Source organism: Syngnathus floridae, chromosome 9 (genome assembly GCF_059516105.1).
Source record: "Syngnathus floridae isolate MCC-2025c chromosome 9, RoL_Sflo_1.0, whole genome shotgun sequence".
Lineage (NCBI taxonomy): Eukaryota > Metazoa > Chordata > Actinopteri > Syngnathiformes > Syngnathidae > Syngnathus > Syngnathus floridae.
The window spans coordinates 12111712-12132463 of record NC_142421.1 but is presented as its reverse complement, the minus strand read 5'-3'; the positions used below and the strand labels follow the sequence as shown (position 1 = coordinate 12132463).

General features: G+C 40.8%; 3 protein-coding genes and 1 long non-coding RNA gene across 17 annotated transcripts; 1 reads left to right on the top strand and 3 right to left on the bottom strand.

Annotated features, from left to right (window-relative positions):
- Positions 1-627: 627 nt before the first annotated feature.
- Positions 628-7256, bottom strand: ppp1r1c (protein phosphatase 1, regulatory (inhibitor) subunit 1C). Of its 2 annotated transcripts, none has more exons than XM_088384213.1 (6): positions 6698-7256; positions 5540-5591; positions 3658-3695; positions 3533-3587; positions 2093-2269; positions 628-833 (listed from the first exon to the last, which is right to left on the bottom strand). In XM_088384213.1, exons 1-6 carry the CDS (start codon positions 6776-6778, stop codon positions 766-768), a joined length of 471 nt encoding a protein of 156 aa, XP_088240339.1. In that variant the 5' UTR covers positions 6779-7256; the 3' UTR covers positions 628-765. The 2 variants fall into 2 exon arrangements, with proteins under 2 accessions (XP_088240339.1, XP_088240340.1); XM_088384214.1 differs by lacking the exon at positions 628-833 and adding an exon at positions 1488-1813 and having other exon boundaries at positions 6698-6892.
- Positions 7257-7439: 183 nt separating this feature from the next.
- On the bottom strand, positions 7440-9079 carry LOC148393560 (uncharacterized). Its single transcript, XM_088384215.1, has 4 exons — positions 8951-9079; positions 8820-8863; positions 8214-8442; positions 7440-7730 (listed from the first exon to the last, which is right to left on the bottom strand). Exons 1-4 carry the CDS (start codon positions 9054-9056, stop codon positions 7660-7662), a joined length of 450 nt encoding a protein of 149 aa, XP_088240341.1. The 5' UTR covers positions 9057-9079; the 3' UTR covers positions 7440-7659.
- A 1800-nt stretch (positions 9080-10879) lies between these two features.
- Positions 10880-15780, bottom strand: plekha3 (pleckstrin homology domain containing, family A (phosphoinositide binding specific) member 3). 12 transcript variants are annotated; one of them, XM_088384207.1, is made up of 8 exons: positions 15457-15780; positions 13353-13469; positions 13144-13293; positions 12928-13049; positions 12718-12840; positions 12483-12526; positions 12010-12095; positions 10880-11699 (listed from the first exon to the last, which is right to left on the bottom strand). In XM_088384207.1, exons 1-8 carry the CDS (start codon positions 15494-15496, stop codon positions 11605-11607), a joined length of 777 nt encoding a protein of 258 aa, XP_088240333.1. In that variant the 5' UTR covers positions 15497-15780; the 3' UTR covers positions 10880-11604. The 12 variants fall into 12 exon arrangements, 4 of the variants coding, with proteins under 4 accessions (XP_088240333.1, XP_088240331.1, XP_088240334.1 ...); XM_088384205.1 differs by lacking the exon at positions 15457-15780 and adding an exon at positions 14835-15126; XM_088384208.1 differs by lacking the exon at positions 15457-15780 and adding an exon at positions 13700-13855.
- LOC148393558 (uncharacterized) lies at positions 13929-17061 on the top strand. Of its 2 annotated transcripts, XR_015860193.1 has the most exons (3): positions 13929-13952; positions 14750-14797; positions 15105-17061. It is a non-coding gene; the product is annotated as an uncharacterized LOC148393558 (long non-coding RNA). The 2 variants fall into 2 exon arrangements; XR_015860192.1 differs by lacking the exon at positions 13929-13952 and having other exon boundaries at positions 14637-14797.
- Positions 17062-20752: the final 3691 nt, after the last annotated feature.

Genomic DNA, 20752 nt, shown 5'->3' with positions numbered 1-20752 from the left:
CATTTCAAAATGTGAATTTAGCTCACTTCACTGCAGTACACGAGGAGCGTCAGTAGTTAACGTGGACTCTTTCTTGAGCATTTACCTCTACTTGACAGGAAATCAAAAGTCAACCTCATGTGCTCATTTACAGTAGGATATGATCATTGCTCCAAATATAACATGGAAGATAAAAAATGATCCAACTTCCTCAAAATAGAGAAGTCTCACCACCTATCTGAAAATGCTCGACAACAGGCGCCATGAGCACAGCTATTGGAAAACCACACTCAAAATGACAAATTTAAATACACGAATATATATATATTATATTATGTAAAAAAATGCTGATGTTATCGTGGTACACCCGCCTGTCTTGTTTGCAGGCACCATGACTTCGATACCCGTGCGTACGTGCGCGCGTGTGTAAAAAAAAAAAAAAAAAACTCGGGCGAAGTGAGCTTTTTGCTCCATTCTGTCCATTTGATCCTGGCTCGTTGGCCAAGTTTGAGCGTACCGCTTCATCCGGCTCGTGTAGTGATTGGCCGTTGGCAGCACACGTTGGAAGGACTAATCAATGTCACATGACCAAACCCGCTCGAGACGTTATTTTTTTAAGCTCAACTTGGAAAAAAATGACAACAAACATGAAAATGTCTTTTTATTTAGGGCTCTGAGCTAATTTAGGTCATACTACAGTTAGGGGGGTGTGCAGGATCAGCCACCCCCACCAGAGTGCTGCAGTCCTAGTATGTTTTATTCCGATTAGTCAAACACGCACCCACTCTATTCAGTCTGTTGCGTGATGTCCTCCCCCTCCTCCTCTTCTTCGGGTAGGGGAGATTCAAGCTTGCCTGCAAAAACGAACAGCTCAATAATTAGTGATGAAACGCATTTTTGAATGGTTTTGAAAAAAAAATCAATACAATAAAACACACGTCAACAAACAAAGGACTCGTTGCTTCGATTCTTTTTCACAATTGACTTGGATGACGGAAAGAAAAATCAAAATGTTAAGGGAGCACGTATTTTAATGATGTGATGTCCAGCTGAGCCGGTAAAGTACTGCTTTTAAACAAAAAATAATAAAATGTAAAGGACGGAGTAAATCGTTACAAACTGCGTCATAATTTCATGCGCCAATACCCATTGACATTGCGCTCGCTCCTTTTAGTGTGCAAACAATGGCCATAAGAGGGCAGTATAATACAACTCTAACATGAAGAGCGCTTGTAATCCATAAAGTAGTAATACGTTTTTGTCGGTAATGGCTTTTGATCGTCTATTTCGGGATGTGCATTACGGAGAGTGACGCAAACTCAACAGAATGGCACCGTGCTCGTTTATTGGCTGCTCACATGACCACCGCGTCATATTTCCGTGATCATTGTTGCGTCATTATTAATGGGTGATGACCTCATAGATGTGTTATGTATCAACCCCCCCCCTCCGGCGCACCAAAGATTTCTAGAGGATACAAAATGGGTACAAAACATGAGTAAATGAGGCTGGATTTGAGAAATCTCATTCCACAAAGCCACAATATTAATCATAATAATTAATGATTCAAGATATGTTCAATGTTTCTACCTGCCATATAATAATAGCTCTTTATTCACAGCCATGTCGTGCATTAATGCCATCTTACATGAAATTGATTGTACAGGGTTCTAGCTGTTGTTCTTGTCAAGCCGTTAATGCAGCAGCATGGACATGAGGAGGAAGAGAAGGAGAAGAGGAAGAGTTACTTGGACGAAGTGCAGCAGCAGCGGCGGCGGCTACCGAGAGACCGAGTCGGGACTGGAAACTTCTTTATGCGAATCACATGACACATCTGAGGAAATGGAAGGGCGAAAGGACCAAGCAAAGAGATGCGTAAGAATCAGAAATTAGTCGAGTTGGTTCCATTCAAGCCGACTGTGAAATGCACACGTATTGGAATACCTCGTTGCACATTTTGAGTGCTTCCAACTTTGTGGGCAAAAGATCCAGGAAGACATGCTTGCATGCATGATCAAAAAATGCTTAATATGTTCAAAATCATTACAGATTGCAGTATAATTTAAAAAGTGTTTGCCGTGCAAAAACAAATATTCCATGATTAATAATTTACCGCCTGAACTGTTGCTCTGCGCCACGCCTCTTCCGTGGTTGGCTAAAAGGGCCGTCGGGTTCCCATTGGCTTCCTCTGGCCTGTTCTGATTGGTCCACGGGTAGGAACCGGCATAGAGCTGCGCTGTGATTGGACTCAGCTGACAGTCGGGCAGTTGCTCCGCCCCCACGTGAAGGTCTGAGAACGACAACCACAGCGCCTCCATATGTTTGCCATTCAATTCAATCAAGTCCAGTTAAAATCTTGAAACTAAATTAGATTTCATCCAAACCATTTCATAAATAATTTGCAACAAATTATATACCTTAAAGTTAAAAATAAATGAAAATAGACAGAAAACACATTAAATTGAATAACAATAATTTAAAAATGCATACATTACAACTCGCATTTAAATGTAACAGAAAATAATTTGTATCAATTGAATAAATCTTGCATCAAAAGTAATAAAAATCCGATTTGCGTGATAAATTCTCATATTGAATGAGATGAAATTGAATTAAAATAAAAAATACATAAATAAATCTATTAAATTAAATCTGCATAGTAAAACAAAACAAAATATAATTAAATGTAAACGGCAATCAAAAATAAAGGAATTTGAATAAAATTTGCATTCAACTAAAACACGCAACTACATCAAATTATGAACATACAATTTAAATTTAATGAAATTAAAATAGACAAATTAAAGAATGCATCTACATACATTAAAAATGTGCAGTTCAATTACATTAAATTTACATAGCAATCAAATGAAACCCTCCAACCAATACTAATTGTGCACAATGCTGTTTGAAAAGTAATAGCTTGCTGAATCTCACACTGTGCTGCAAACTCCACACGCAACGGTCAGAAATCATGAAATTTTACATTGATCCAACTTTGCAATTCACTGCAGTATTTTAGCTTTATTCCGCATGGGGGAAATTCTGCTGCTCCGCTTTAAATACTGACGCTGCTTGTGAAGCACTTAGAAGCTGGCGCGCGCATACACGCACACACTCTCAGTGAATCGATAGAAGAAAAGCTTTTAAGGTCTTCACTTTGTGCCTGACTGTTAGAAGGCAGTGCATCAAGTTTGTTGTTGTTTTTCATCTCTTTGTGGACATGCCGCATCACAAATACAACAAGGAAGGAAACCAACTCGCAATTCCCCGGTCAAGCTGAATCAGCTGTGTTCACACTTACTACAGCACAGACTGCCCTTTTTTGAATGAGCCAGCTCGTGTGCGTCTGCGAAATTACCACACTCCAGTCGAGCGCACCTCCGCACACATTTATGCGCCACTTGTAAAAATAGAACTCTCAGTTTCAAAAGTCGGAACCATGAACTCCAGAACTGTGACACGGACACACAAACCATCTTCCACCGCGATGTGTTCCAGAATTGGAGCTTAACTCCAATTTATGATTGATATTCTACAATGAACTGTTTACCTTTAATGGTGGGCGGGGCCAAGGTGCTTTGCTTCCTGTGAGCGCCATCTACAGACTGCAAAGGGCAGACACACCAAAAACCTTATTCCACATTCTACTGTGTGCGTATGTGCACGCGTACAAACCTGAGAGCCTCCACTGGCGTTGTTCTGATCTCCAGCTTCTGCACGAGACACAAAACAGAGACACGGCATTGTTGTTGTTGTTTTTTAATTAGAACAAAGCAAAATACCGTATTTTTCGGACTATAAGTTGCATTTTTTTTCATTGTTTGGGTGGGGGGCGACTTATACACAGGCGCAACTTTAAAAAAATATTCACAAATTTTCAAAATTAAAAAATCTGGGATGTAGTGAAACCGCGATAAACGAACCGCGATGTAGCAAGGGATTACTGTAATTTGAACTGCAACTGACATCAGCATTATGTTTACATAAAGGACAAAGGATTTGATCACGGGATTTAATGACTTGGAGTGACAGAGATTGTTTGATAAAATTGTTGTTTATAATTATATGGGCCTGTGGAATAATTTGAATTGTAACTGAAGACGAGTCCTACGTTAGCGGCGCAGTGCGCACCCGGCATTGTTTACATAAAGGACGATTGATGGATTTAATGATTTGGAGTGATACAGATGGTTTGATAATATTGTTGCTTATATAATAGTTATTTGATATATAATTTATATATTGTTATATGGGCCTGTGGAATAATTTGAACTGCAATCGGCATCAGCGGCACGGCGCACATCGCAATCACATTGTTTACATAAAGGATGATCGATGGATTGAATGATTTGGAGTGACACAGATGGTTTGATAAAGGTGTTATTTATGTTATAGTTATTTGGATAACTGTAAATGTTACGTAAGGCCCATTCTCAGCTCTTCGTTTGTGCTTATGTCACGTTAGCATACTGTATCGTTTAGCCTGTTGTTGCTCGTTCATGTCTGTTCTTGGTGTTGGATTTTGTCGAATAAATTTCCCCCAAAATGCGACTTATACTCCGGTGCGTCTTATATATGTTTTTTTTCACTTTATTGTGCATTTTATGGCTAATGTGACGTATATTCCGGAGCGACTTTTAGTCCGAAATATACGGTAATCATCGATTTCAAAACGTCTGACACTACTTATGCAGCCCAGAGCCTGTGCGACTCAGTTGAATAGAAAATGAAATCTGTTTGAGGAGGGATGTAAAACTAAACAACGGTGGTTGCATAAGTGAGCACACTCTTCCACCATTTTTAATGTTGTCTTCACCCTAGCTTGACTTCTATGAACCGCTTTGTCGTTGGGTCTTTTTCTGCCACAAACGGGTGGACAATTTGACAACAACAAGTCATAATCCCACCCCACAACTTCATCTGAATTGTTTATTTTTAACCACTCCTTTATTTCCCCGAATTGGGATGTACACATTTAAAGGTTTTCACATTTAGGCTTCTTTTTTTTTCCACCTGAAAAAAAAAAGGTGTTTGAAGAGGGTTGTGTTGACTTTTCAGACTCACTTTACAGACTAGACATTACATTATACTCTGTGAACTCCTCTGTTGTACACTTGATGCTGTTTGGACACTTTGCATGAGAAAACTCGCCAAGCTGAGCTCACAAAATGGAACACAGCCCGCCACTCCATCAGTCAGTCACGCACGCACACACACGAGTGTGCACACATACGTGCATGCTCAGCATCCATCAGCTCAGTCTTCACACTAACTGACATCACTTCCCAAATGCTGTAGCTCCAATCCAATAAAGGCCCCATTATAGCCCTACTATGCCCCCCAGCCCTCAAGGCCCCCCCTCCGTCCTGCTCACATTCAAAAGGTTCTTGTTTGCCACAAACAGTGTTGCCAAAGCGCCAATTACCTGTAGTTAGGCAATGTGTGTGTGTGTGTGTGTGTGTGTGTGTGTGTGTGTGTGTGTGTGTGTGTGTGTGTGTGTGTGTGTGTGTGTGTGTGTGTGTGTGTGTGTGCGCATGTGCACGCATGTGTGTGTTACCTGGTTGTCTGTATATTTGCAGAGTTGCAGGTGTCGGTCGTCTACGACGTATCTGAAGAAAACAACATGGAAAAAACACACTTATGTTAACTGCGCTATAAAACGATCAACACAAATTGGTTCAGAGTGACACACAGTGGGAATATATGTATATTAACATTCTCAAAATAGTTGTATGCTCTAAAGATTTACTGACAAAAGCACACATACAAGTTTATTTGAATGACTCGAAAGAGTATTTGAAGAGTCGAAAGAAGGTCAACAGAAAGTCGGGTGGAGAAAAAGACTTTTCCAAGTGAATAAAATGCTGAAGCAAGGAGCTGATGAGTCAATGTGTCAGTGTTTACCACCGAGTCCTGTTGCCATCACTTAAACTGCATGCAAAAGACTGATTCTCCCTGACAACAACAGTCATGTTAATTATATTCATGCACTGTGTAAATATCTTCAGTGTTATTTTTTACTACAATTGACTTTTGTTCTTCAGCGAGAGAAAAAAAGGAAAAAGGAAAAAGGAAAAGGAAAGTAATGGTACAATTATGATATATTCTGATACCAATGCAATAAAAGCAATTATGACCCATATCCATAATTGTGAATGTCAAATATAATCTATGTTTAGAAAGTATTACCAAGGTAAAATCACGAAAATTGTAAAATTGTAGAACACACATAGAATATACAGAAAGAATTTTGTGCGTGTACTTGCTGAACAACTTGCCCACTATCAGCGTGGCGCATTGATGAAGCATTGCAAGCCACTTGGAAAATTTTAAATCAGATTTGTTCCACTTGAATGCAGACAAGAACTTTGCGTTCGTGTTTACATTTCGGACAGACGATATTTTGTTCAGCCTCCCGCAAACACAAACACATGATGTCATTTAGGCATCATCCTCCTCATCTTCATCGCTGTGGAGCAGCAAGTGATGACCAGTTGGAAGCCGCTTCCTGGGAAAGACACGCTGGAAAACTCGGCCATTGATGCGTCCACCACCCATTTTCAAAATGTGTCACTTTTAAAAAGTGTTTTTGGTCGAATGTTATTTGACACTCAAGAGCCTGCAATGGCTTGTTGACGAGAGTGGCGCCCGCATGACCGCCCGCACGCATTCCAAGTAGAGAGAGGCCCCATTGATGGTGGCTTGGCCCACTCACGTGTTCGGCGGCCTGAGGGTCCAAGTGCCCCTGCAGTGGCGGGACATCAAACTGGATCTTCTTGGGGCTGCTGGGCTCCATTGCGGTCCGACGCTCGTGCAAACAAACAAAGAAAGATCGACACAGAGAGCGAGAGAGAGCATGCGTGTCTGTGTGTGCGCGCGTGTGCGGTGAAGAGGGAGTGGTCTGAGCCGCGGCCCATTACGGAAAGCAGCGTGCAGTAAGGCTAATCGACTCGGGCGCCGCCAATGTAGCTTTTGTACAGTAGTTTCAAAAGTGTCACCCCCACTTTTTGTGTTTTATTTATTTATTTATTTATTTATTTATTTATTTATTTATTTATTTATTTATTTATTTGACAGATGATTGACTTTGTTTCATGCAATTTCGATGTGAAATGAGGGTTATGGTTTCAACACAGGGTTAAGCTTTCAAGAACGTAGGTTGACTTTCAAATAGGTAGGCAGGTCGATATGATGATCATGAGGGAAACTAAAGGTACAGGATTTCATTTGAAACGCTAAGAAGGTAGAGATTTAAATTAGGACTTTGGGACAGTTTTCAAATTAGGGATCCAAACCAGAAATGGTGTTTCAAACAGGCATTAAGGTTTCAGGTTAGGCAAATTGAACATGTTTTGACACTTTTCAACAGGGAAGAATGAACCTAAGACACGGTTGCTGCTGTTTTTTTTCCAACGGAGGAACATCTTATTATAATGACCCATTCATTTTCAGTGTACAGTTAACAATGCGTGTGTGTGTGTGTGTGTGTGTGTGTGTGTGTGTGTGTGTGTGTGTGTGTGTGTGTGTGTGTGTGTGTGTGTGTACATGAGCGATCAAGACAATCAGCTGACCTGTGACGGGCTCTCAATTTTCAACAAATAATGATTATGACTAGCAAGAGGCATGTTTGGTCGCGACTTTGGGGAAGAGCGCACGTGTGTGACATGACAGGCTGCCTTATGGGTCCGTGTTTTGGCTGGCGCCCTCTGCAGGTGAATGCTGGACCTGAGTCGGGGGGGACGCGCCATCTGAGGGGCAATAAAGGGAAACACTTTCAGCGGGAATTGTTGGACACATTTTGCAATTTTCATAAGTAAAAAGTTCAGATTTTGTCTATAATTCATTTGATAACCAACCAATCATGGCTCAGCAAATGTTCACAAGCTGAGTCTTGACTGGCCTCAACACATATGATGTCATTTTCAGTCAACAGCAAGTGGCAAAATGCCATTTTAAAGGTATGCAACGTATATGAACCATAATGAAGTTATCAAATGAATTATGGACAAAATATGAACTTTTTACTGATGCAAATTTGTGAAATGAATATCGTAAAAGGAGAAAAAAACTTTGGCCACTTTCGTCACGAATGACAACAGCGACAATAAAAAATAAAACATGACGTGTGGAAAACATGATGATCTTACACATAGATTGGTTGTGTTTGTTTTCTCATGTGTGCAGATTGGGTACCGTATGCATTCTGGGCAAGGGAATTAGGCAGCAGTCACCTTGCAGGCCGGTGGTCCTGGAGTCTGGCGGTTCGCTCTGCCACTTGGCCCGGGGTCCCTCGTGCTCATTGGCGCTCACTGCTGGCGGCTCACATTCCAATTCATAGTCGTCTTCTTCACTGGAGGACGATTGATCCTCCAAGGGTCCTGCCGCCTTGGTGGCATGTTTGGGCTGTTTGTAACAACCCCTGCAGCGCGCCAGAACCACCAACTCTGGAGGGCACCGGGCCTGGAATGCAACACACACACACGCACATACACGCGCAGACACGCGCGCACACACGCACACACGGTTAACTTCTTTTTACACCTTCCATTTGACTTTTCAAGTAGTGTACACTTCACTTGTATGTACATAACTTTCACACTTGCATTTAACCTTTAAATGTTTTTGAACATTCATTGAGGTACATTGTTTTGCCATTTTCAGTGAATCATAAATCGTTTATTCAGTCTTTTTTTTCTTTTCCTGTATATCTAAGCGCAATGTTCAGGTTCAAACCAATTCCAAAACCTAGGTCGGGGTAGCTACTCTATTTTGATGTTGCTGGCATTTGGTTTTGACACAAAAGTAACAGTAACATTAACATTCGTTTGTGCTGTTACCTTGCGTGGTTTTGGACTTGCTGCGAGTTGCTCCTCGGCTCCTCCTGCCCAAAGTAAACAAAGTGGCAAATTGTTACGCACGTTAAAGAGAAATATGACAAAGACATCCAAAACGTGAAGCCCAAACTGACGGCCGAGCGCCTGTCTTCTGTTCATCGCCGCGTCCATCTGAGCCAGGGACCGCGCCCAAAGCCACTTTTTAAATGTTTGCTTAGACATCATCGTCATCGCTGTCATCGTGTCCGCTTTTGCAGAAGTGAAGCTGGAGCGCAAGAAAGGGTCATGCCATTAAATGTGAAATGCTTCAAGTTCATTTGTCAACATCACTTTTCAAGTGATCTATTGAAACAGACTGCAGGAAATGGGGTCAAAATACAAAAAGTCCTGCCTCGCTACAAAAACAGATATGCTCAAACCTCATTGAATAAAGTACAAAAGCAGACAAGTATATTCACATATTAAATAAATAAAAGAAACATTTTAAGCATATAATTATACCTACACACCAAATCAATAAAGAAGACATAACTAGACATTTTTGATAAGTGATGATGAGAAAGGTTTTTATAACTTTATGATCTGATATATATTTCTGAGCACTTTGAAATAACAAATGACTTTTGATATATTGCCTAAATAGCTTAATGACCCTTAAGGAACTGTGTAATGCATGCCTGATGTTTTTTCTCTGAATCATGGACACGGCCAGAGTCGTCTTGACCGTTCAGTACTTGATTGTATCTTATGTTTTGACGAATGCTAGACGCCAGTTTTTGATTACTATTGAACGCTCTGCACAGAGGGAAATAGTTTGCCTAACAAAGAAAAGATACGGTTGGAAGCATGATTAAACTAAGAATAAGCAAAGACATGATGTATCAAAAGAACAGCAATAGATTAATGATGTCACAGCCAAAAGATAACATAATTTCGTACAAAATGACAAAATTAAAAGAATGAGGTACGACAGTGTATGTCCAAGATTGGAGACGAATGTTCACAGGAAGGTCACGTGGAGATAAAACCAGCAGGTGCCAGAAGGAGCCACCCAAAGACTCGGCCAAAGATGATCGCCAAACCCGAAAGACGGGAGGGAAGACAACAGCCCCCACCCGAGAACTCGGCCAAAGATGATCGCCAAGGCCGAAAGACAGGATGGAAGACAACAGCCCCCCTCCACACACACACACCAACAGCCCCCCACCTACACACCGAATCGCCCATAACCAGCACCACTCCCATGGAAGCAGACTCTCCTTCGAACTTGCCCCACCCCGAAGACTCATCACCCATCAATCTCGGCCCACAATGTGCTACTGAATATAAAACTGATCTAACAACCTTGGACTTTGCCTTTTCTGAATGGAGACTTTCCGCTCTTGTAGGGCCCAGCGCTGTATTGTACTTTCCTGAAAACAGACCTGTCTGAACAAGAATTGTGATTGAACTCAACCAACTTGTGTAAGTCTAATTTGTGCTTCAGTGTCTTAGCATTTTCCTAAATCTGAAGAAATCAAACAAGCACGCAGTGAGTAAATTGGATAACAGGTGATTGGCAATGGCTTTTGCCGTGAGGCGCAGATAACGCGCTCCCTAAATTGTGGACGGAATCCAGCAAGACCTTGCTCATTTAAAAAAGTTGAACAAAGGAACTGACTGACCTTTCCATGCCAATACCTTTGGGGGCGACTGCTCAATTTCTTATTTGTGTTCACGCCCTTTTCAACAGGCGAGCTCAGACCGCATCCGGCACGGATGCCATCGTGGGTGAAGCTTGCTCATTGAGACAAAAACAACAAATACCAAGAGCACACATGCACACACCTTCTGTAAACACACACACAACAGTGGAATTGCTTATGGGAAAACATTAGTGGAAAGAAGAATTCTGAGTACAGTAATGGGTGGTCAAAGAGTGTTTACATTTTTGGGAGAGCCTGTACGGAAAGTAATTTTTGTACGGGTGTTGGTTCTTGTGCACGCACACAATATTGCATGTGACTCAAAACAGCTGTTAAATCAAAACTTCAGTGAGATAAATGAACTACTTGAACAGATGCTTTAGAATCGTGTCTGATTTTATTCAGGGGTATCATAACATCCAGAAAAACACTTTTTTTTAATATATCATAATTCAGATTATTTTTAGGTGCTTTAGTGCAGTGTTTTTTAACGCCATATGGTTAAGTGCCGAATCTGTTGCCATGGCGACACAGTTATCCCAATCCCTCCAGAAAAGGAAAAAGTGCACAAGCGGCAAGTAAAAAGTGGATGAATGGAGTCCAGCTGCTGCCTACAAGTACCAATCGTGCATTGCGCCGCCCTCACATTGGCGCTATTGGGAATAGATCAAAAACACGATAGCACATATTCATGGAAGGGGGGAGGGAGAGAATGTGATTGATTCTGAGCGCAGTTGCTGCGACACGGTACAAAGATTTAGATTTTGTGAACATTTCAATGAACCAACTGAAAATCGCTCATGAGAAAATAAGTCCCAACACAGGCATGGTCTTTGAAGGCAGCAGCAACATCGAAGCCGCGACCATCGCCACAAGATGGCGCCACGTGTTCACATTGTTGTGCGGATGGGAGCGAGGGCCGGAAGGACAGCGTCCCCTTTGGTCCCACTTGCCGCAGCAGGAATTCAAGTTCTGAGTCCCATGGGCAAATATAAATAAAAGAACCGACGTCCAAAGTGCTCATTTGCCAAAGGTGTGCTCCCACAGAGAGAGCAAGTAAAATACATTCACGGCGTCTGCATCAAAACGACACCTTCCGACCTTCAGATGGATAGGTCTGTGTCCGTGTCTGCAGGTGTGGTCTTTAGACTGGCCGCGACCCCTCGTTCCTCAGGGATGTGCGATGAGTCCGGCAATCCTGGAACACAAACACCTGGTCGCTTTATTCATTGCTGAATGATGCTCAGCCAGGCCTCCTGTGCGCTGCTCACACTAACAACACGGCTGTTCTCTTAAAAACGGACCGTTCACTTATTATCACTGGCATATATTCTTTATGTTCTGCAAAAAAAAAAAAGCAAAGCCACAACTAATATTACGGTAGATTACTGAACGGTTGTCTTGAATGTCGTTTGTTTGCCCGATTTGTAACAAAATGGGTTCTATTTGGAAATCAGCTTTGCGCTACATCTTTTTAACGTGAAGACCAAATCCAAACTTGCTGGCACCTTTATACGTCAACTCTGAAGTGTCTGAGCTGGCCCGGTCCCGCCGTGGCTTGGATACGCTGGAGCTCTCCTTCAGTAAGCCGCACCTCAACGACGCACAAACAATACACCGACCGTTATTTTGCATGAGTGGAAAATAGACAAACATAAGTTAATTGACACAGTCATTGGTTTGGTCTGTAACATCTCAAGAAAATGGGCAATAGTATCGGCCGCTGTTTGAAAAAAGAAGTTACCGAGTTACCAAAATAGTTACCAAATAATTAAATGATCAATTAGTTGATGAATCCATTCGTTACAAAGCTAAGACAAGGGCCGTTTAAAGGAATGACAAGCAGAGAACCTTACACAGAAAGAATAAGCCTGAAACATGGAAGAGTTGCAAAGAAGCTGAAAGAGGGATCAGCAAGCGGGAAAGCCTGAAGGACAGAATCAGGTGGGAGCCCAAAGTGGGAGTGTGCGCCTGCACTGACCTGTCCAAAATGGACGTGCCGGGGTGACTGATTGATCTTCTCATCTGGACACCAAACATTTCGCATCAACACGGAATAGTCAATATCCATCCGTTTTCTGAACCGCTTGTCCATGCTGGAGTCTATCCCTGCACGATCTTCTTAAAACCATCATTGTCAGGAGGTACACGTTCAATGATGTATGTTGTCTTTGTACGCTTCAAACACACATTGCATACGATACATACGCACGCACATTAGGAGGGCGGCTGAGCCTTTCAGGAGGTTGCGGGCGTGGCGCGAGGCTCTGCTGCGCCAGGCTCATGCACTCGTCCAGTGTCCGGATAAAGGTGGTGCAGGTGGCGCTGAGGAGCGAGGCCTGGGGATCAGGTGGAAAAAGTGAGCTTCCGCTGGCGCCCAAGCTGAAACAGGCACAAACAAACCGTGTTTTCGTTTCGTTTGAAACCTCGGATGTGGGCGTGCCCTTGGGCTCTGCGCTGCTCTGTGATTGGATGGTTTGGACCTGCTGCACCAGCAGGTCGCAGTACAGGCGAAGCTCAGACATTTTGGTGCGCAGACAGTCCGGACCTGCAACGCACACGCATATCCACATATCAGGGGTGGCCAATCATCCACTTGAATGAGTAGTTTGATTTGATTGCTCAGGATGTCGTATGCGTACCTCTGTGTCTGTGCGAGTCCAAGGTTCCGGCTTTAGAGGAGCCGAGTGCCACCAGCCAATGTTGTCTCTCTGCTGCATTGACCGCCCTCACGTAAAAATGCTGCTCGCCGGGAATGATCAGCTCCAGACGTGTGGTGTCGGTCGGGTGAACTGAAACGGAGCCACGTCAGGTCCGCTTGCTTTCACTCGACGAATGTTGATGAACCAACCTTTAATTTCACAGACGGACATCTTGATGGAGCCTTTGCTTCCTTTGCCGACGTCGTCCTCGCTGTCGTAGTATGAGATGACGCCGTTCTCCAGCACAAACCAGCGTGGCTGCCAGCCTGACGCACGTGTGTGTGCACACAAAGAAATACTATTCAATTCATCCAAAACATTATGAAGATGCACATCAAACAGCAATGTCCATTCCAATGAAAGGTAAATATGCGATGCAAAATTCCAACAGTTCATCTTTCAGTAAATAAGGGTTCAAGGGTTTTCAGTTCTTCAGAAACTTCCGTGTGAGTAAATACAGAACGGTATTCGTCTTACAGTCACCAATTCTGAATACCTTATGATGACTTCTTTACATACGATGTGATTAAAAATACTCGCAGTGCTCATTCTTCTCAAATATTTGCATTGTATATAGCAGGGGTGTCCAAGTCCATTCCTCCAGGGCCGCATTCCTCCATGTTTTCCAAGTTTCCCTCATTAAACACACCTGATTCAATGATCAGGCTCTTGCACAGATGTGTTTAACGAGGGAAACTTGGAAAACATGTAGGAATGCGGCCCTCGAGGACTGGACTTGGACACCCCTGGTATATAGTATTATTTCAAGCTTTGTATATATATTTTGGGCTTTTCTCTAATAAGTTGGATTTATGGAGCACAATTCAAGGGACTTGAAAAACAAAAGAATTCTGAGTTTCAAAAAAAAAAAAATCAATTTCTTGTATTATGTAGATTTACTAGACAATGTCATATTTTAAATCTTACAACATAATTTGTATGATTACAACTTACTAAGAAAAGTAAAATAGATTTTTATTACATATATAAAATTGTTTCTAATTTTTCTTCAGAAAAACATCGTGCAAAAAATCTCCGTGAGTTTCATTTCTTGAGCTACTGAAATAAGTAGTCAAACAAGTAGTCAAACAATTAGCGTAACACCATCATGTAAGACTTACATGAAACTTTTTGCAAGGAGGGCCAGATTTGATAAAGTGAAGGGGCCCGGGGGCCAATACTTTTTTCAGACATTTTTTAACTACAGAAATTTGATGCAAATACATACTGTTATGAAACAAATTTCATTGTCCCAATTGTCTATTTTTTTAAATGACAAAATAACCAAATATAAGCCACTCAGACAGATGTGAACAACTTTAAAAACACAAATTCTGCCTTTCATTCATATCTGAAGAGTCAGATAACATTGAACAAACTGTATGAAATAATTTAATTTAAAATTATTTTTGCCTCATGAACATTTTAAACAGGAGTTATAAGTAATGCAAAGTTGTCTGTTATTATTAAAACTTAAAACAAGTGAATTTTGCTCTTGTCATTTACAATATTTTTCAGAAAGTAATGGTTTGTGACACGTCTACAGGTTCAAACCTTCAACAGTATTAACCTGGCCACTTCGTAATATTTAATAGTAAGTAATTTTTACTTTTGATTTACGTTTGACTCACAGCCCCACGTGATGAATCGCTGTAGTGATGCCAGTTCAGCTTGGAGCTGCTTCACTTTATCAGCGCGGTCACTCCCTGTTAGCTTGTCGTATGTGTTAGCATGTTTAGTTTGATGGTGTCTCTTTAGGTTGAAATCCTTAAACAAGGCAACAGTCTCTTTACGAATAAGACAAACACAATTGCCTTGATTTTCAGTGAAGAAGTATTGTAATTCCCATTTCTCTTGAAAGCGTCGGCCCTCAATGTCAACTTTCCTCGTTTTCTTTGCAGTTGCCATGGCAGAAATGTGCGGAGAGGGCTGGTGCTGCCACCCTTTAGCAATAGGAGGAATTACAGTTCCAAATTTCATGATTTATTTTTTATTATTCAGTTTGACAGTGCAGGCGGGCCATGAATAATACATTATAAGACCGACGCTGTGGGCCGTATGAAATATGACCGGGGGCCGGATTTGGCCCGCGGGCCGGACTTTGCATTTACTTTGTAATTAGTGTCTTGGCTCTAATTTAACACGATTGTAATTCTATCACAATCAACATTCATGACTATTAAGACAATAGCAATGGGCCTGTCCTCAAATGAGACATATTGTGAATACCCATAACTCAGAAAGGCGACTCACCTGTCATGTAGTTGGTCCATTTGTACAGAACGCCCTCCATGTGTGTGTGGTTTTTTTTCTAGTTTAAATTGGCACGGCTGCTAACGGGCTAAAGCTAACTGTCGATTCCTCGCGGCATCATAGCGACGAAACACGACGGGTCGGTCAACCACGGAACTGTCATATTGCGCTTATTGCGCTCTAAAATAAGTCGTAATTTGACGAGCTGGCGTGAATGTTGAAGGCATTGCGTCGTTCTATGTGAGCTTTGTTGCTAACTTGAGGACAAGTCAGTTAACGGAAGAGAGGACAAAAAATGTCAACAAAACAAACGCAGACGACGGAGGCTGGCGAGGGTCTTTTCACACAAATTCAACTAAAGAGTAAATGCTACACAAGTGCGTTTTTAAGTAACTCATCGTTCTGTATTTATTGCATTACAGCATAATTTTTTCCTCTATCTATTGCAGGAAATGGGGTCAAAATACAAAAAGTCCTGCCTAGCTACAAAAACAGATATGCTCAAACCTCATTGAATAAAGTACATAAGCAGACAAGTATATTCACATATTAAATAAATAAAAGAAACATTTTAAGCATATAATTATACCTACACACCAAATCAATAAAGAAGACATAACTAGACATTTTTGATAAGTGGTGATGAGAAAGGTTTTTATAACTTTATGATCTGATATATATTTCTGAGCACTTTGAAATAACAAATGACTTTTGATATATTGCCTAAATAGCTTAATGACCCTTAAGGAACTGTGTAATGCATGCCTGATGTTTTTTCTCTGAATCATGGACACGGCCAGAGTCGTCTTGACCGTTCAGTACTTGATTGTATCTTATGTTTTGACTAATGCTAGACGCCAGTTTTTGATTACTACTGAACGCTCTGCACAGAGGGAAATAGTTTGCCTAACAAAGAAAAGATACGGTTGGAAGCATGATTAAACTAAGAATAAGCAAAGACATGATGTATCAAAAGAACAGCAATAGATTAATGATGTCACAGCCAAAAGCTAACATAATTTCGTACAAAATGACAAAATTGAAAGAATGAGGTACGACAGTGCATGTCCAAGATTGGAGAAGAATGTTCACAGGAAGGTCACGTGGAGATAAAACCAGCAGGTGCCAGAAGGAGCCACCCAAAGACTCGGCCAAAGATGATCGCCAAGGCCGAAAGACGGGAGGGAAGACAACAGCCCCACCCGAGAACTCGGCCAAAGATGATCGCCAAGGCCGAAAGACGGGAGGGAAGACAACAGCCCCCACCGAGAACTCGGCCAAAGATGATCGCCAAGGCCGAAAAACGGGATGGAGGACAACAGTCCCCCTCCACACACACACGCCAACAGCCCCCCACCTACACACCGAATCGGCCATAACCAGCACCACTCCCATGCAAGCAGACTCTCCTTCGAACTTGCCCCACCCCGAAGACTCATCACCCATCAATCTCGGCCCACAATGTGCTACTGAATATAAAACTGATCTAACAACCTTGGACTTTGTCTTTTCTGAATGGAGACTTTCCGCTCTTGAAGGGCCCAGCGCTGTATTGTACTTTCCTGAAAACAGAGCTTTTTCAACAAGAATTGTGATTGAACTCAACCAATCTGTGTAAGTCTAATTTCTGCTTCAGTGTCTTTGCATTTTCCTAAATCTGAAGAAATCAAACGAGCACGCAGTGAGTAAATTGGATAACAGGTGATTGGCAAAGGCTTTTGCCGTGAGGCGCAGATAACGCGCTCCCTAAATTGTGGACAGAATCCAGCACTAACTATCTATCTATCTATCTATCTATCTATCTATCTATCTATCTATCTATCTATCTATCTATCTATCTATCTATCTATCTATCTATCTATCTATCTATCTATCTATCTATCTATCTATCTATCTATCTATCTATCTATCTATCTATCTATCTATCTATCTATCTATCTATCTATCTATCTATCTAGTCGTATGCAAAAGTTTGGGATCCCCTGATCATTGGCAAGATTTGACTTTATAAATCATTTGTTGTTCGGATCAGCAATTTCAGTTAACTATATCGTATAGCAGACAAAAATAGTGATATTTGAGAAGTGAAATGAAGTTTATAGGATTTACAGAAAGTGTGCAATCATTACCTAAACAAATGTAGACAGGTGCATAAATTTGGGCACCCCAACAGAAAAATGAGATCAATATTTGGTAGATCCTTCTTTTGCATAAATAACAGCCTCTAAACACTTCCTATAGCTTCCAATGAGAGTCTGGATTCTGGTTGAAGGTATTTGTAACCATTCTTCTTGACAAAATATCTCCAATTCAGTCAGGTTTGATGGTTTCCGAGCATGGACAGCCTGCTTTAAATCATACCAGAGATTTTCAATAATATTCAGGTCTGGGTACTGAGATGGCCATTCCAGAACGTGTTCCTCTGGATGAATGCCTTAGTAGAAATTGAGCAGTGTTTGGGGTTGTTGTCTTGTTGTGGCTTCAACTTTATTACTGATTCTTGAACATTGTTTGCAAGAATCTTCTGAATCCATGCGACCTTCAACTTTAACAAGATTGCCAGTACCTGCACTGGCCCCACAGCCCCACAGCATGATGGAACCACCACCAAATTTGACCGTGGGTAGCAAGTTTTTGCCATGGAATGCTGTGTTTTTCTTCCTCCATGCATACCGCCCCTTGCTATGTCCAAATAACAAAATTTTAGTTTCATCAGTCCACAGCACCTTATTCTAAAATGAAGATGGCTTGTCCAAATGTGCTTTAGCATACCTCAAGTGACTCTGTTTGTGGCATGTGCGCAGAAAAGGCTCCTGCCGCATTATTCTCCCATACAGCATCTCCTTGTACAAAGTGAGCAATAGTTCAACAATGCACAGTGGCACCATCTGCATGAAGATCATGTTGTAGGTCTTTGGATCTGCTCTGTGGGTTGACTTTGACTGTTCTCACCATCCTTCACCTCTGCTTATCTGAGATTTTACTTGGCCTGCCACTCCGGGCCTTAACTAGAACTGTGGTTGTGGTCTTCCATTTCCTCACGATGTTCCTCACAGTGCAATCTGAAAGCTGAAATCTCTGAGCTAGCTTTTTGTATCCTTCTGAAGGAATGAGGTCGAAATACAAAAAGTCCTGCCTCGCTACAAAAACAGATATGCTCAAACCTCATTGAATAAAGTACATAAGCAGACAAGTATATTCACATATTAAATAAATAAAAGAAACATTTGAAGCATATAATTATACCTACACGGTCCAGCCCTGAATCATCATCATGAGAATCTAAGAGGGGAGGCTGCTAAAGACTTGCATGAGTCACATGAAGTCAAACTGGACACATTGCTAAAGACTGCTGAAGCATTACAAAGTTGGTGGAGTGTGGGACAAAAGGGATGGAAGTGTGTCTGGGTGCTGGGGCAGACATAACTGAGGAGTTTTGATAAAAGTGGGAATAATAAGGCTGCTTATTGACACTGAAACGGGGATAAAAAAAAAAAAAAAAAAATACATAGATAGGGACAGTGAAGATGCACTGACAAATTACACAACAGCGTGATCAGAAACTTTGCAAAGTGGACATTGATCAATAGAAATTAAATCATTTGAATCATAAATTTTTATATGTAACTTAGCATTTCGAAGACATAATTAATCTAACTGAAATAATGAAATTTTATAATTGGACCAGTGAAAATTTGGATTCGGGCAACAGAAGGCTGAATTGCTAAACTTAATTGACCTTTATCAAAACAACAGAATTTAATTACACATCAACTGCGACTGACTTATAGGATGCATATTTCAGCTTGAAGGGGTGAGGGGCCATAAGAAAGTTGGAATTCTGGATAGTCGGCAAAATAGTAATACAGTAGGGCTTTAAATAACAAATACATTGACATGACCCTTGCGACAATTGATTTAAATGGCAATTTATGATAGGCATTTGGGGTTAGGATTAACAATCCATCCATCCATCCATTACTGGTGCGGCTTGTCCTTACGAGGGCCACAGATGATTAACAATAATAACTAGAATTATTCATTTCTGTAGAAATTGCGTGTGAAAGCGAAGAGGCTGAATAAAAATTCGGGGAAAGCTACAAGATTATGTTTAAATTTGGAACGTGTTGAATTGGCTAGAAAATTGATAAAAATATAGAAAGAATTTTGTAAAATTGGGCGTGAATTTTAAAGTTGAAAATTTGAAATTTGGGGAGTGGGAAGTTTTGGAATAGGTAGGCATAAGATGAACAGTTAAAAAAAAATTGAAATGAGTTGAGTCAGTGGAAAAAAAAAAAAAAAAAAAGAAGAAAAAAGGAAAACTAGAAGAAATTAGAAGGGAAAAAATGAAACTTTGCAAAATTTTACCGCAATGTTGGAAGTGAGGATGTGAAATTTGAATTTGAATCTACGAGGTTAAAAGTGTAATGGAGTAAATCAGATGAATTATGTGGAAGTAGTTAAGATTAAAATAAAAGGAAGAGGAATGCAGAAGAAGTTGAATAATAATAAAGTCAAGGCAATTCAAATTTATTTATATAGCCCACAAGCAAGTCTCAAAGGGCTCCAAATGTACAAAAATTGCCAGTTTAAAATACAAGAACAATAAGTGTGAGGGCCACAATGATGATCATGACAGCAAAAATATTTCTAATTGGTTTTGATAGGAACAAATGGGGAACATGGAAGAAGGTTTTCAAAATTTGTGATATAGCGTCACTCAATTATCAAGAGTAAGTATTTCTTTTTAATTCTAAGAATTGGCATCAACAAAAAATGAGAACGATAATCCAAGGTTATAGTGTAAGTGGCAGGAGGAAGCTGTGTATATTTTTTAAACATTATTTTCAGTATCATTTCTTAGGAGAGTCAGCAATGCTTGTGAGGAGATGAATGAAGGAACAAGGTGACAGTAAAAGGGAGTGCTCTAAAAATTTTTGGTTTTTTGCCAGAGGTAGTTATTTGGAGGGATGAATTTAAACTGAAAGCAAAATGGAACTGTTTAGTGGAAGAAATATGAGAAGGTGGAAATATTGAAGTTACATCTCAAGACAAAGTGTCAAATAGTCTAAGTGTGAGATGTGAGCAAACTAAATGGGGAGTTAAATCATGTTCCAGTATTATGCATATTGGCAAACGATGTGAGGACAGGAGACCAGACAATTAGATATTAATTTTAATATTAATATTTGAAATAAAAAGGGAAATTTTAATTGAGGAGAAAATTTTGCATAGGGAGGGTTCTTTTTACAATGTAATATTGTATGTTTTATGTGTGTGTTGTGGGATGACAGTT

Coding starts and splice junctions, on each gene's coding strand:
- LOC148393560 (XM_088384215.1), bottom strand. CDS start 9,056: ATGACAGCGATGACGATGATGTCTAAGCAAACATTTAAAAAGTGGCTT. Junction 8,864..8,950: donor CAGAAGACAGGCGCTCGGCC/GTCAGTTTGGGC, acceptor TACTTTGGGCAG/GAGGAGCCGAGGAGCAACTC. Junction 7,731..8,213: donor CAGGACCACCGGCCTGCAAG/GTGACTGCTGCC, acceptor ATTGCCCCTCAG/ATGGCGCGTCCCCCCCGACT.
- plekha3 (XM_088384205.1), bottom strand. CDS start 15,111: ATGGCAACTGCAAAGAAAACGAGGAAAGTTGACATTGAGGGCCGACGC. Junction 13,050..13,143: donor GGACTCGCACAGACACAGAG/GTACGCATACGA, acceptor TGTGCGTTGCAG/GTCCGGACTGTCTGCGCACC. Junction 12,841..12,927: donor AGGGCACGCCCACATCCGAG/GTTTCAAACGAA, acceptor CCTGATCCCCAG/GCCTCGCTCCTCAGCGCCAC.
- ppp1r1c (XM_088384213.1), bottom strand. CDS start 6,778: ATGGAGCCCAGCAGCCCCAAGAAGATCCAGTTTGATGTCCCGCCACTG. Junction 3,588..3,657: donor ACGCCAGTGGAGGCTCTCAG/GTTTGTACGCGT, acceptor TGCCCTTTGCAG/TCTGTAGATGGCGCTCACAG. Junction 2,270..3,532: donor GGCCCCGCCCACCATTAAAG/GTAAACAGTTCA, acceptor TGTCGTTCTCAG/ACCTTCACGTGGGGGCGGAG.